Source organism: Sciurus carolinensis, chromosome 18 (assembly GCF_902686445.1).
Source record: "Sciurus carolinensis chromosome 18, mSciCar1.2, whole genome shotgun sequence".
Taxonomy (NCBI): Eukaryota; Metazoa; Chordata; class Mammalia; order Rodentia; family Sciuridae; genus Sciurus; species Sciurus carolinensis.
Window position 1 is genome coordinate 30645036 of NC_062230.1, and position 15341 is coordinate 30660376.

The following is a 15341-nucleotide window of genomic DNA, read 5'->3' on the forward strand; positions in this document are numbered from 1 at the left end:
ATATAATGGAATATTCATCAGTCATTTCAAAAAATGATGCACTGATACACATGCCATATCATGGATGGATCTTCACAACACTGTACTAAGTGAAAGTAACCAGTCATAAAGGTCACAGTGTACAACTGTTTATACACACTGCCCAGAACAGGCACATCAGGGAAAGTAGACTGATGGTTGCCCAGGCTTGGGTGGAGGGATAAAGGCACAGCACTACTCCTGGGTTTGGATTTTTGGGGCGATAAACATGTTCTAGAATTAGTGTGGTAGTTGCACAACTCTAATATATTAAAACTCACTCAACTGACTCTTCAAAAAGGTGAACTTTCCCACAAAATCTATACTGAGATTCATATGGAATCTCGAGGAACAAAGGTAGAACACTCACACTTCCTGATTTCAAAACTTAGTACAAAGTTAATTAAAAGACAGTGATACTGACATGAAGACAGACAAAGGAGATCAATGGAACAGTACAGAGCCCAGAAGATAACTTCACGTACACAGTCAAATGACCTTCAAAAGGGTGTCAATACCATCCAATGAGGAAAGGACAGCCTCTTCCACAAATGGTGCTGTGAAAACTGGATATCCACAGGCAAATGCATGAGGCTGAACCTTTGCCTAATAACACAAGAATTAACTTAAAAAGTGGATTAAATATCTAAACCAGCAAAACTCCTTGGAGAAACCAGGAAAGCTTAATGACATTGGATTTGGCAATGATGTTTTGGATGTGACACCAAAGCAAAGGCAACAAAATAAAAATAGACAATGGGACTAAACCAGATCTAAAACTGCACCAAAGGACAAAAGCAATGGAGTGAAAAAGCAATCCACAGAATGGGAAGAAATGTTTCTGAGCACATGAAACCACATAGCTGGCAGAGGGTTAATATAGAAAATATATAAAGAACTTCAATTCAGACACAAGTAACCTGATTTAAAAATGGGCATAGGACTTTAATTAATAGATATTTCTCCAAAGATGGATATTATTCAGTTTTTAAAAGGAAGCAATCCTGTCACATGCTACAACATAAGTGAACGCTGAGGACATTATGGAAGTGAAATAAGCCAGTCACAGAAAGACAAGTACTAGATGATCCCACTTTTATAAGGTATGTAGAGCAGTCCTGGTTCACAGAGCAGAAACTAGAACAATGATTATCCAGAAGCTAGACAGGAATGGAAGAGTTGTTTATTGGGTATAAAATTTTAGTTTTGCTATAAAAAAAGTTGAAATCTGTTGCACAGCAATATGAACATACTTAACACTACTGAACAGTACACTTAAAATGTGTGATTAAAGTGGTAGAAGCAAGATAAATCTTATGATACGTGAAAATATACATCGGGAAATGTTATGTGGAGATTTTTTAAAAACAAATTGCAAAATGTATATTAGAGCAGATATAATTGTAAGAATCTATTGAAAACAGCATTTATAGTAAAATCCTTATTTTTCAGCACTTTCATATTTCTTCTGATAAAAATGTATTGCTTTATACACTATATAAAAAACAGAAAACTTTTATAGGGATCAAAACCAGAAAAATAATACCTGGGCTGGAGTGTTTGTAGTCACAGGAGATGGGGATTCACTAACTTTTGGCTCACTTGGGGACGCGGCTGAGCCCTGCGACTCCTGGCTCGCTGGCTGGTCTGGAGATAAAGCATCGCTGCTGTCTTCGTCAAATGAGAAATCACCCTGAGTGTGGGGATAGTCCTCCTTCCCAACGCCTGAGGAAGAAATGACGGTTAACTCACAAAGGCCCTTGAATATCAAGCTTAATATGAAAAAGGAGGAATACTATTTCCCAGAAGAATTCAAGAAGCTCTTAAAAAAAATACAACTGAACATAATAAACTTCCCAATGGAAGTGCACACTACTACTGTAATGTACTCTTTGGGAAAGGCGAAAAAAACCAAGTGGAGTCCAAGCAAGCCCTTGGATCCAACTACCAGTTGCAGGAAACACAGGGACAGGAATAAGTTCAATGGCATCTGGGAATGCAAATGCAATCAGGAAAATTCAGAAGTGAGCCATGCTTGAGGACAACACAAGCCTGTCCTGTCCACAAATAAGCAGTGGACAAAAAAGGGAAGGAAAAAGACCACTTAGTAGATGAAGATTAAGAGACCTATCAGCCCCAGGCAATGAGTGAACCTTGCCTGGACTTCAAGGCAATGGGGAAAATGGGGTTATTGCTGGGTACCTGTTGTTAAGTTCCCATTTCAAGGAACAGCCCAGCTAGATTCGCATCTTACTTTTCTGGAGGGCCTATTTCCAAAACTGAATGGAATCATACTTGTCTGATTAGAGTTCCTGAGTACAAACTGCCTACATGTCAAACTTACCAATGTAAAATATGAAGCCCCAGGTCTAAGGGAAGCTATAATAGTTTTTAAGATAGGACAGTGACTTTTCAAAATTGTTTACTGAATAAGTACAGTCATTCTTTGAAAGGATTTTTTTCCCTGTTACAGCTTATACCAGAAAAAGAATAACATTGGGGTTGGGGGTGTAACTCAGTAGTAGAGCACACGCTTAGCAAGTGCAGGCCCTGTGCTCGATCCCCAGCATCACAGGGAAAACAAAACAAAAATGGCAATAAATATGATAAGACCAGGATAAAATGGACAGATAAGACTATTGAAAGAATACATCCATATTCATCTGCTATTCTCCTTCCTGAACTAACACTGAAGAAGCTATTTATCTTTTCCAGAAGAAAACAGAACTAAAACAATGAAAGTTTGTAAAAATATTAAACATACTAAAGAGTACAATATAGTAATTTAACCTAGAAAATGTGATAATGAAATCTTAAGAGCAGATCTAAACCTCAATCATAAAAGGGGAATTTCTGAGTTAACTGGTAGCAGATGCTAACCTAGTAAGTAGTAAAATAACAGTAACAAGAATCACTGCAAGTGTTAATTCTAGTTAAGTGCTGGCCTTTCCTCTAGAGCTCCACGCCTCTCTCAGAAGATGCTGAAATCTGCTCTTGCCTATCATCGCCTCCTTGACACCGGAGTCCACAGCAAGAATGTTCTTCTCCACCAGCTCCATGGGCCCCGGCCTTTGAGCAATCTTTTCATTCAGATCATCAGCTAGTCGAGCTCTTTTCAACTTCATCTGAGTAGCCTGCAGGGACGGCTCTGCAAATGTTTCTAAAAGAGGGAAGTTTTAACCATTATTTGAATTATTATTTCTATTTCATGATGTTATTTCAGGCCAACTAATTAAACAGGTTTAATCATTTAGGTGTTCTCAACATCTTTGTGGAAAGAGAAAAAGCTATTTAAGAATGCCCCAGTACACAGTCTGTTAGCTCTGGACAGATTTACCTATCTATACAAAATGGACGCCCACAGACTTGAATTAACATGGCCATTAGGGAAAAATAGAATACTGCTATTGTTCACTTAATGGTAGCAGCTTTAGGCTGAAGGAGATACTTGGAGTGGTAGAGACCTACTTGGAACTTATTTTTGGTACTGGTGATTGTTCCCAGGGGCACCTAATATTGAGTCACATCCCCAGCCCTTGGTATAATTGATTTTGAGATAGGGTCTGGCTGAGTTGCTCAGGGCCTCACTAAGTTGCTGAGGCTGGCTTTGAACTTGTGATCCTCCTGCCTCAGCCTCCTGAGTCACTGGGATTACAGGTGTGTGCCACCATGCCCAGCATACTTGGAACTTCTTCATAGCATCCTATGTAGTGTCAGTCTGGATGTGTTCTCTCACAGCAGCCTGTTTATTCAAAGCTTGTCATTTTCTATGCTGTTTGTTCATTCTCTCTCTGCCACTGTGAACACAAGCTCCAGGAAGGCAGGCATCCATCTACCTTGCCCCCCCTCCTGGTCTCTGATGTCTATGCTAGCCAGTGGATGAATACCTCTAATATTTCATTTTTGGACATGCTTCTGGCCTTTATTATGGTTATTCCTCATGTTAAGCTACAATCCAATACTCTGTAAAAGCAACCTAATCCTATCATCAGGCCTATACAGAACAGATCTTCCTTCTACCTGACAACTGGTTCTAGATGTTTGAGAAGTCTTAGCACACTCACAACTATCAGAGGATCAAGTCCCTAGTCTTAATAGAGAAGCAAAACAATGAAAGAAAATGTAACTTGGGACTTTTTGACAGAGGTGCCAGCTTTCAAGAATGCTCTGTCTTTAGAGAGAAGAACACCCAGGCCCAAGCCATGTGTTTAGCAAGAATGGAATGCAACTGTTCCTCCCAGGGCCCTAGGTGATGAGGTTAGAGCACGGACTTTCTGGGAGTGGGTAGGGGTGCTTAGCAGGCTAGATTGCTGTAGGAATGTGGCCATGAAGAGCATGAGGGAGGTGAGGAGGTGAGCCAGGTGAACATAAACAAGGCCCTAGTTGAGAGTCTAGGGTTAGACCTGTGGCTATTTATGTCCTCGATTTATGTCCTCGACAGAAAACATGTCCCTCAATGATGAAGAAATTCTCTGGATCAAAAATGTCTGCCTAAGCTGGGCACCGGTGGTGGCGCATGCCTGTAACTCCAGTGGCTCCAGAGGCTGAGACAGGAGGAACATGAGTTCAAAGCCAGCCTCAGCAAAAGCGAGGTACTAAGCAACTCAGTGAAACCCTGTCGCTAAATAAAATACAAAAAATAGAGTTGGGGATGTGGCTCAGTGATCGAGCGCCCCCAAGTTCAATCCCTGGTACTTCCCCCACCCCCCTCCAAACAAAACAAAAACAGAAGGGGGGAGGCACCTGTGGCACCAGCTGGTGGGAAAGCCATTCATCAATTGTTCACTTGGAGAATCAAACCTTGCCCTGTATTTAACACAACATTTTAGCTTTGAGTTTTTGTGTTATCCAATTTGGAGAATGTCAGCCTGGGGCGGGGGAAGAAGTTATTACAATGGGAAAAAATAGCTATGGAGGATTTCCTACTTCTTGAGAAAACACAACAAAATAAGCAGAAATAATCCTTTACCTTCTAAAATGTGCATCCTGACAAGTTCAGAACGATCTGGTCGACTCCGAATCTTGTGTTTCAAAAAGTTCTCAGTCTTTGGGAGGGGAAAGTAAAATTCTTATAAATTATTTGATATACTGTAATTTTAATTTTTCTTCAAAGTACTCCATTTAAGTAAATTATATGCCTTTTTTTTGTCAAGTCTTTGAGAGGAAGACTAGAAATTAATACCTACAGAAACTATTACCCAACACATGATTTAAACTGCAGCCTTCAAAATCTTACAGGGACTTGAAGTACATACTGGCATAAAGCAAGGACTTCACATACTTTAAACTTGGTAAAGTCAAAAGCTCATGATTTTGAAGGTGATATCTGGACAGACACAGGATTTAATTATTTTAATATCTAAAATCAACAAAATCTGCATGTTAGGTCAAGTAGAAATTCATTTAGAAAACAAATTTCTTAAAAATAGTAATGTATTTTCTTAATCAGGATTGTACTTAACTCGAACAATAGGGCTTTAAAATAAACTATAACACTCTTAGAGATCATTCTGGGGAATTCTTAGGGAATTTTTGGAATATGCTTATTTTCTGATTGCATGATAGATATTATCCACTTCCCCCACACACAAAAAAAGAATGTGTATAATGGTACTTTCAGAGGAAAATAAATAAATAAACACCAATGTGCTGTGACACTGTGATGGAGTCATATCAAAGAATAAAGCAGAGTTGAGTTCAGCAGTGTTCTCGGATTTAGCTAAATTCTCCTACCCTGGGTGGAATTTATGGCCAACAGAGACTGAGAGGGGAAATCACCTAAGCATCTGGTGTCAGCATATCGCTTGGCTGTCCCCCTTGGCAACAAATGGCAGAATTCTCTATTACGTCTCTAAAAACTGTTGTTATGCCCTGAAAGCAAGGAAGTGAAGAAGTATGATTTGTCTTCTATGTACAAAAGTATTTGTTGGTTTAACAAAATAATTTTTTCTACAAACCTCCAAGATCAAGCTATCCCATAACACATGCTGTCTACACCATGTACCCTGAAGACACACTATATTTTCTCTATTGATATATTCAGGAGTAAGATTGCTACTTGTCTACAGGTATTTTAAAATAAAGCAGAGAAGCAGAAACTTTTAAAGTGAACTTTCTTACTCTGGCTCGTTCCAAGCTTTTTATCTGTTCATGGAATGCTGCTGGGCTCTTCAAAGCTGTGAGAGGAAAATAAATAGTTTACACAGTATAAATAGAGGAGTTCATACTTCAGTCCAATCTCATAGTATATCATACTGATAATCTAATTAGTGCACAGCTATAGTTCCATTTATTTACTAGTTCCTTTTAGGAGATTCACTAAACTTGAAACCTTAAGTGTAAAAAAATTAAAATAATGTATTTCACAAATAAAACCAGTGAACAATTAAAATGGAGTTGTATAAATAAGGACAATGAAGATATCAAGTCAGACTACTTCCAACTACTGGGGCAAATTTCTATTGCCCAGGGGACTGTTTGATGATTCCCTAATAGGTCTTTGCTCTTATTGGCCATATTTGCTATTGGAAAGAGCCCACATGTCCTTGGAAGTAATGGGAAATTGAACATGAGGATGCATGGGACTGCAAATTCAACAGATTTCAGGTCCATTTATTTAGAACACATACTGAGATTAGCTTGTGGCCAATTAGTTACATTGCTGTTGGGTCTTCAGAGCAACACTGCAAAGTAGGTATGAGACCCAGCACAGATGAAAGGCTAAAAGAGGTTAATTGAATTCTTGAGATCATATAGCTAGATGACTATCAAAAGGGGATTTGAAACTAGGATTCTGAATTTGAAAAATGACATGTTCTTTCTACCATACCACAATGTAACTCTCTAAAGAGTTGTATTAATAAGAGTTACTATGCTAACTGCCAGCATATTAAATATGCTAGAATCTTAGTGTGAAGATAGTGTTTACTAAAACATCACCTATCACACGTATATTTTTGTATGTGTCCACTATTGCCTAATAACATCCTGTACATACAACTATGGCAGTCAGGCAAGTGGATGAGATATAGGACTAGGATCCTTGGTCTGTTGAGACTTGACCAATTAGCTTGTAAGCACTGTACTCAGCCCTGGTCCTTTTAAAACGCTGCAGAGACACCCAGGATCCTAGCCCAGGCAGACCCGGCTAGGACCAACGCCCAGAAGCAGTCTAGAGCTGGCCTACCAGTGGTGTTGTCTTAAACATAAGAATTGGATCCTGTTTGATTGATTGGCTCAAAGAGAGGAATGTGATTGTGGAGGAATCTGGCAGATCATCATAGCAGCTTTTGACTCTTACAGCACTAGATTTAAAAAAATATTTAGATACTCAATAGTGGTCTGGAAAAAAATTTCACTGGGAAAAAAAAAATCAGGGAAATATACCTTATCATAAATTAATACATGATTTATGGGCTAGCAATGATTTAGAAGACTGGAAGCATAAATTCATTTTGTAATTTCTAGTGTTTTAAAGCTGAAAGAGTTAACTTCTGGAAGAATTAACTTTTAGACAAAATTCAAATAATACTGCATCTATAAAATAACCACTCTTCCCCTCTAAAATATAAAATCACCTCTAAAGTTGGTAAGTAAAGGTAAAGAAGACAACTATTCTAAAATTAATCAACTCTCAACGGTCTCTTTAGGGATACTTCAGGAGTATCTGTCCTTGGGACAGAAAAGATTTTATTACAGCATGTTTATCAGTCTTGTAACTGGGATACATTTAGTTATATTGACCACAGTATAGTATCAAAGATAATCTGAATTAGTTTAGAACAAAGTTGTGAATTTTATCACATTACTTTTGCAAGTCTAATCTCAGACCCATTAGAGAGATTACTTCAATCGTTTAAAAACTAAAACCAGTTTTAACATTCAAAGGAAGAACTTTATAGTGTCTTAAAGGTGTTCTTTACATAAAATTCAAGTTCATCTCCTAACCTGCACCTGGTTTTTAAAATGTATTCCACATGGTTTTCTTAGGTTGATTATGCTGGTGCCTGGTTTTCACAATCAGTTGACTGGCAGTTGTGCACTGGTTCAGTCTATGTGACTGAAGTGTGGGTGGGATACAGGTTCTCCTCAGGCATGCCCATCTTGTCCGAATACACCAGAGATGAAAATAACATGGTCTTACGTGGCATGATGCCCTGGTCCACTAGTTGTTCTCTTGTCCTCCTCTGTTGCAGCCTCAGCTGGAGCACTGTGAAGAGGAAATAATCACCACTGGAGTTTACTGCAACCACAGGGTCTAACTCATGCCTTTCCAGAGGGGTACTTTTAAGCTTTACTAAACGTCTATTTCCTAATTGAATAAGGATGTTATCTGATACACTCCAACTGACAAAATTACTTTTTGGTAATTTTGGTGCATGTATACTGAAGTTTACACAACTTAATTTTTGTTTAGTTAATCTTAATTTGATAACTAAAGCTAAGTATTTCCTATTTAAATACATTCATATGGTACCTAGCAAATAAAAGTAGGTGGCTTATACATGAAGACTTGTTCATAAAGAAATCTTATTCATAGAAACAGAAATGTGAGATTTCTTGACATTTCCTTTGTTTTTAAATAATAAGTTAATTGCAAAAAATATATCTTAAGGAAGAAACTTACCCCATCAGGAATAGATTTTAAGTAGTTTCAATGATGACAAAGTACATAAAAACTAGATCTATGAAACATTACTAATGACCTAAGGTGAAATTTTTAAATTAGGAATTTAATATTTGCACAAACGTAATACCATATCTCATTTTACAAGTTCTCAGAAAAGCATAAATCAATTAACTCCAAATCATTTTAATGAAGAATAAACCATTATAAGTGGTAGAACAAAATATGCATTGTGAAATATGGACAGTTTGCCAAATTTAATAAAAAAATTGATTTCTTCTTAGGTTTCTCAAGCAGATTCCTTTTACAGCATCTATACATTTTTATCTGTGAAGTGAGCCCATTTCAAAAAAGAGGAAGACATGAAGTGACTTTGAAAAATATTTTTCTTGGTTAGACATACAGTCAATTTTAAGCTTCCATATTGTTTTTTTGTGGCAAACTATGGATAAAAACCAAGGTTAGGATGATTAAGGGTCTGCTTAATGATTGTTAATATTCTTTTTAAAAGCTTTATGTGTGTTTCTTGAATGGTGGGGAGATGTTTTAGTTTTTTTTTTTTTTTGCTGTTGTGACCAAAACAGACAAGAATAATTCTAGAAGACGAAAAGTTTATTTAGCCCTCCAGGTTTCAGGGGTCTCAGCTTAGACAGTTGTCTCTGTATCTGCACGTCTCTGGGCCACAGGTAAGCGGAAGAGGAAAGCAGCTCAGAACATGGCAATCAGAAAGCAGAGAGAACTCCACTCACGAAGGACAAAATATGAAACCCAAAGGCCACCCTTAGTGACCCCCTCCTCCAGCCCTGGGCAGTCACACCCTACCTGCCCAGTTACGGCCTAGTCCATCCATATTAGCAGATTAAGCCACTGATTAGGTCAAGGTTCTCATAACCCAATCATTTCACCTCTATGCATGAGCTTTTGGGGACGACCTCATACCTAAACCATTACAGGAGAGAAGACAATTTTCTAGTGAGGGAGACTGGAGCAAGAGGCTGGTTTGGAAGGCAGTAAGCCTGAAGATGTGACGACAGTCCTGGCTGTTGCTTGGCCTGGTGCTGACTGCAGAGCAGAACCAAGTCTTAGGAACACCTCAAAAAGAGCCTAAATTATAAAATGCTTTTTTAAAAAACAGTCTCTTATCCTTGCTAGATATGAATGCTGTTTTCTACTGAATATATAAATGTGGTTTTTGGTTTTGTTTGGGGGCCACAGGATCGAAAGTTTTGCTGACATTCTATTTAGAACTGAAGCAACTGACATAAGATTCTGTTACACGGTCAAAGAAAAATTAAACAAGTTTAAAAATATAGATGCATTTTCCAATAGTTTAATGAGGATAATATGTTCCCACTGTATTTTACTAGGAACAAAAATAACCAAGGAGCAGACCTGTGAATCTCAAAACGCCCAATGCCTGCACTCTCCAAAACCCTATGAATGCTAAAGTTAATGCTTGATGGCATGTAGGGTGTTAATATGCAAGAGACTGAGAGGAAAAGAAGGTGGAGGCAATTTCCAGCTCAGAAGTGGGTGCTGAGGAGAGTGGAGTCTGTCTGTGGGAGAAGCTCCATCAAGACTATCTTTCCTTTATCCCCAAGGGGATCCACAAAACTGTCAAAAAGGAAGTGTAATGAAAACATCAAAAGATCTTGTTTTAAAGCAAAAAACTAAAAAAAAAAAAAAAAAAAAAACTTAAAAAGCAATAGATGTACTTGCTAGTCAAATATATCAAACACAGTATACTTTGTGGGGGGCAGGTAAATGGCATTTTTGAATGATACACATATTTGCAACAACCTGATTTGCAAACAAACACTATTGATGACAGCTTGTTAGTCTTGATTGTGCATGGGTCATTTCAGGAGCCCTCATGCAGCAGGAGGGCAGTCTGGTGGCTCTATCACTGAAGACCAGAAATCACTTTCAGGTTGACATGTATCCTCTACCGTGAGGGTAGCACACAAAACGAATGCATGCCCCTGTGAACGATTTCTAATTCCAACACTTTTGACACCAAACGGATGGGCCTTTCCCCATATCAACCAATTCATCACCTGGATGTCCAACGATTCAGTTCAATTCTGACACTATATGCACGGAGTTAGGATCAGACTGACAAAAACGCCTCCACTGCAGGCCACTCATACTACAAACTTGGGGTGCTCCCATAATACCCTATTCAGCTTTGAGAATTTACTAGAATGGCTCACAGAATTAAAGAGGGTACTTTGCTGTTTAATTATAAAGTATACAACTCAGAAACAGCCAAATGGAAGTGATGCACAGGGCAAGGGGCGTGCCAGGGGCATGCCCTCTCCAGGCATATCACCCTTCCTCTCTCACCAGGCCTTGGTCTCTTGGGACTGAGTCTGTATCCTAAAGTTACCTCAGGCCTCCAGCTACCTGTCCTCTTGTTAGCATACCAAATCACTCATCACTTTGGAGATTCCAAGGATCTTAGAAAGAAGTTCTTGTGTCAGAAGCTGAGTACCACGATAAAATATTATAACAAAAGATGTTCCTATCACCCATTACTCAGGAAATCACAAGTTTTAGGAGTTCTGTGCCAGAAACCAGAAATGAAGACCAGAAACATTTCTTCTTATATCAATATATCATAGACACCATTCACTAGTTGTTAAAATAAAGCATAAAACAGATCATTTACATTTTCCATCCAATTTCCTGTATGTCTGGACAAACCAACAAACCACCCCACCTAGGTTGTACTGCCTAATGATAAACATAATGATCTTTCCAAATAATGTTCTAAAAAAATTGTCTTTAATTTTCTCAAGAAGCGAGGGCATCATACATTACTCAAAGTAGTTGAGGCTCTCAACTCCCCCAGGCACCTTCATTTATTTACTGCACACCTGTCAGGTGTCTGCAGGTAACTGTATGCAGGGTGCTTTACGGGATGCAAACCTATGGGAAAAAGCAGCAGTATCTGTGACTGGAAGATCCATTTTTAATCAAAGACATTAGGAGCTGGGTGCAGTGGCGCACACCTATACTCTCAGCAGCTTGGGAGCAGGAGGATCAAGAGTTCAAAGCCAGACTCAGTAAAAGCAAAGTCCTGTCTCTAAATAAAATACAAAATAGGGCTGTGAATGTGGCTCAGTGGTCGAGTGCCGCTGAGTTCAATTCCTGGTAAGTTTCCCCAGCCCCCCCCAAAACAACAGAACATTAGGAAGAACAAGAATTTGGAGGGGAGGCAGACTTGAAGTAACTGGTAATGTTTTTAAGTCTGCCGATTATCCACCCTTTTTATTTTTCACCTGTACCAATAGGTGAATAATACTGTGGATACATTATATTCATCTACACCAACTGGCAAATAAATATGTTGAATATGAGGCATAATGGCCTACCAAGAGACGCATGTATGCTAGGAGTACAGCTAAGAGGTAGAGCTTGCCTAGCACGCATGAAGCCCTGGCAGACCCCCAAACCAAACCAAAACAAACAAACAAACAAACAAATCCTCAGGTACACTGACACTTCTGATTCGCTTTAAACTGCAACCCTTCCTTTTCTTGCAGTGCTAGGGATTGGACCCAGGGCCTCATGCATGCTTGGCAAGTGCTCTACCACTAAACCACATCCCCAGCCCTGACAAAGGCTATTCTGAAAACAACTACTAGTTATGAAAAGTACCAAACAGGTACAAGTTCATTATTTTAGAAAATATCAAACTTCCTTTCAGTACCTCCCACTCATAAGTGTCACAAAAAGTATAAGTGGCAACAGGCCCTTAGAGGCAAAACGTTCAAGGCCAGGAAGAACACAGCCGGAATGCTGTATACAGCTTAATGCTCATGCAACACCAAAGGCAGAAGTTGGGTAGAATTTGTTGGTGCTCCTCCAGGACTGTAAAGGGATAAGAGACCTGCATATAGAGGACCTGACACTTCCAAAGATCAAAGAGGCATTTGTGGTTGTGGGCTCAAGATGTTTGACCAAGTAAAACCTCTTCCTCCCTTTGCAGCCGGCATACTCAGGAGTGTTCCCGTTTATGTGGAGAAAGTCCAAGCTGCTGGAAGTCACTCAGCCCTCTCACACAGCTGTAGTTCTTAAGAGTATCATATAAGCTGGTGTGCTAGTCGGTCTACGGATATCTTGAGGCCGCGTGCTGCCAAGATTTCATTCCCGTAGCCCAACTGAAGACTAGACACTGGTCTTGCACCCTGTCCTGTGGTGGCAGCACAGCTTCCTAAGAAGCCAGTCTCCTTGGTGATAGCCTTATGTCTGTGAACTGCACCTGAGAGTCCCTCTCTGGGAGGTGAAAGTGCGAGCCAGCCAATGACATCAGCCTGCATGCTGTTACTAAGTCGACTCACACTGAGCACCTTCCAGGGCCATCGTGCAAATTACCTGCATGCAAGAAAACCATACATGTGAAGCTCTACGATTCTCAGTGGAAAAAACAGGTCAAGACACTCAGTGACTGTCTACATCTTAGAGAAAACAAAAGATATAAGTAACAGAGTGAAACAGAATTTGTGTTAAACTGCTCACATTAGAACACCTTCAAAGAATGTCATTTTATCTTTATCTTTGGAAAATCTAGAAACACATTGTCTTAAGAGGTTCTTAGGTTTAAAATAAAGGTTTAGAACACAGTTTAAACCTGTTTGATTGTCTAAGGAGGAAAGGAAGTTAGAAAGAAAAATAGGGGTGATACAAGAAAGCACTCTTCCTACAGGCAGCACTGTATTCTTGGTGCAACACATTTACCCCAAGGTGAGAATCTGACACCAGCTGTGTTTCCAGATGGCAAAGCTCAGAAGAGGCACATGAGGCACCCTGTCAATGAGGGGAGATGAGGGCGCAATCCATTTGCCTCTTGTAAGTACTGCATCTTTCTTAAACAGCCCAAATTCAAAACATTTTTTAATTAAAAAATGTTACGCACATTATAAGAGACATATTCATTATACAAACTAAGAAAATAGAAAACGATAGGAGAAACTGAAAAAGAAAATTGCTGATTATATCCCCCAGAGACGCAACTGCCGTTACCATAGTGGTATATTTTTGATTTTCGGCTTCAACATACTGCAGTCATATTCTAAACGCAACAATAAACATTATTTTAATGGATATATAAAATATCCTGTTGGGTGGATATGCCATTGTGAGCATATCCTCCATTTACCACTTAGATTCTTTCCAATTTTTGCAGCTATAAATAATGCTGTAGAGGAATTTTTATAAAGTTTATTTCTCATTTCTAGTTATTTCCTAAATTTAAATCCATGATCATTAAGTAATGAGACTATTTTCTTCCTGTAAAACTGTTGAAATTATAGTAGATATGTGAGAACACGGATACAGATGGCTTTATATCCATCTCATTTAGTGAAAAAATCTTAAGTACTAAATTTTTCCAAGGAGATGTGTCTTATTTATGTCTTATACCTTACATTCATGGTTTCCTATTACATGTCAACAAGGAGAAAACTGCATATAATTTTGAAAATTTTACTTAATCCTTATTTCTTGTCACAACAGATAAAAACAAAGTTAGGTCAACAGAAGTGCTTTGAACTTGCTCTATTTTTATAAAAGGTTTTAATCACCACTCCAAAAGTCAGTTCATCCAGTGATAAACTGGAAATGCTTCTTGTGTGCTTCTTAGTACCACAAATATTTTAGATAAAAAAAGTTGTCTTCATTTAGTTACTTCCCCTGTTCCTTAGTGATTTAAAGTGACAAAAATTTAAAATTAGTTTTCAACATAAGGTATCTTAAAATATATATATTTTTTCTTTTCAGTACTAGGGATTGAACCTGGTGTGCTGTACCACTGAGCTACATTCCCAGCTCTTTTTTATTTTTTATTTTAAGAGGGTCTTTAAGTTCTTGAGACTGGTCTCGAACTTGTGATGCTGCTGCTTCAGTCTTCCAAGTCACTGGGATTGTAGGAGTGTGTCACAAAATACAATAATTTCGACCTCATTATGCTTATACCCCAATTAAAAAACTTCAGGGCTGGGGTTGTAGCTCGGCAGTAGAGCACTTGCCTCACATGTGTGAGGCACTATGTTCGATTCTCAGCACTGCATATGAATAAGTGAATAAAAAACGACTTTATGTTCAAAAAAATTTAAAACTTCAGCAGCATTTTGAACCAAAATGGTATGTTCATTCTCTTTTGTTTCTGTAAGTAGAATGTTTGAAATATTTCCTTAACATGATGTAATCTAAGTAATTTTCACTCTAAAAATAATTATACAATTATGTATTAATAACCAGAGGGCAGTTTAGTGTGAGCTGAGCAAGCCAAAAAGAAGCATGGCTTTGACCAGGAAGTCTGCCCGAAGATTGTACTACAACAAAAAGGCGGAAAGGCCACTTTGAGGGAAACAGAATGGCTGGCAGCACAGTCTAGGAAATGCTCTCTGAACATCCAGATTTCAGAGATGGGGTCTGAGGAGGGCAAGCTGGGGTGGGGGAGGGGAATGAGCAGCTCTCTGCAAGTTAGAGGGATGATCTAAAATATATTATTTAATTATGGGACACAGAATAAACCACAGAATCATAAGGGGTGAAAAAGAACCACCACCACCAAAAACCTTAGCAGTCAAGTAAAGGCTAAGTGAACCAGAGGCAAGAAGAAAGATGAAAAACTAAAGACTATGCTAGAATCAGCGGTGGATTGACTCTGGAGTCAGTGCAAGGCAATGAA

The 15341-nt window shown here is 38.8% G+C and overlaps 1 protein-coding gene across 7 annotated transcripts in view; it reads right to left on the reverse strand.

The window, feature by feature from the left end:
* Window positions 1–15341, reverse strand: part of Mrtfb (myocardin related transcription factor B) — a 184923-nt gene that overhangs the window by 41839 nt on the left and 127743 nt on the right. For all 7 annotated transcript variants that reach the window (XM_047532982.1, XM_047532976.1, XM_047532977.1 and 4 more), the window contains 5 exons: window positions 8162–8227; window positions 6139–6194; window positions 4988–5063; window positions 3017–3178; window positions 1565–1743 (listed from right to left, as the gene is read on the reverse strand). In XM_047532982.1, the coding sequence (XP_047388938.1) occupies window positions 1565–1743; window positions 3017–3178; window positions 4988–5063; window positions 6139–6194; window positions 8162–8227 (539 nt within the window). The remainder of the gene's footprint in view (window positions 1–1564; window positions 1744–3016; window positions 3179–4987; window positions 5064–6138; window positions 6195–8161; window positions 8228–15341) is intronic.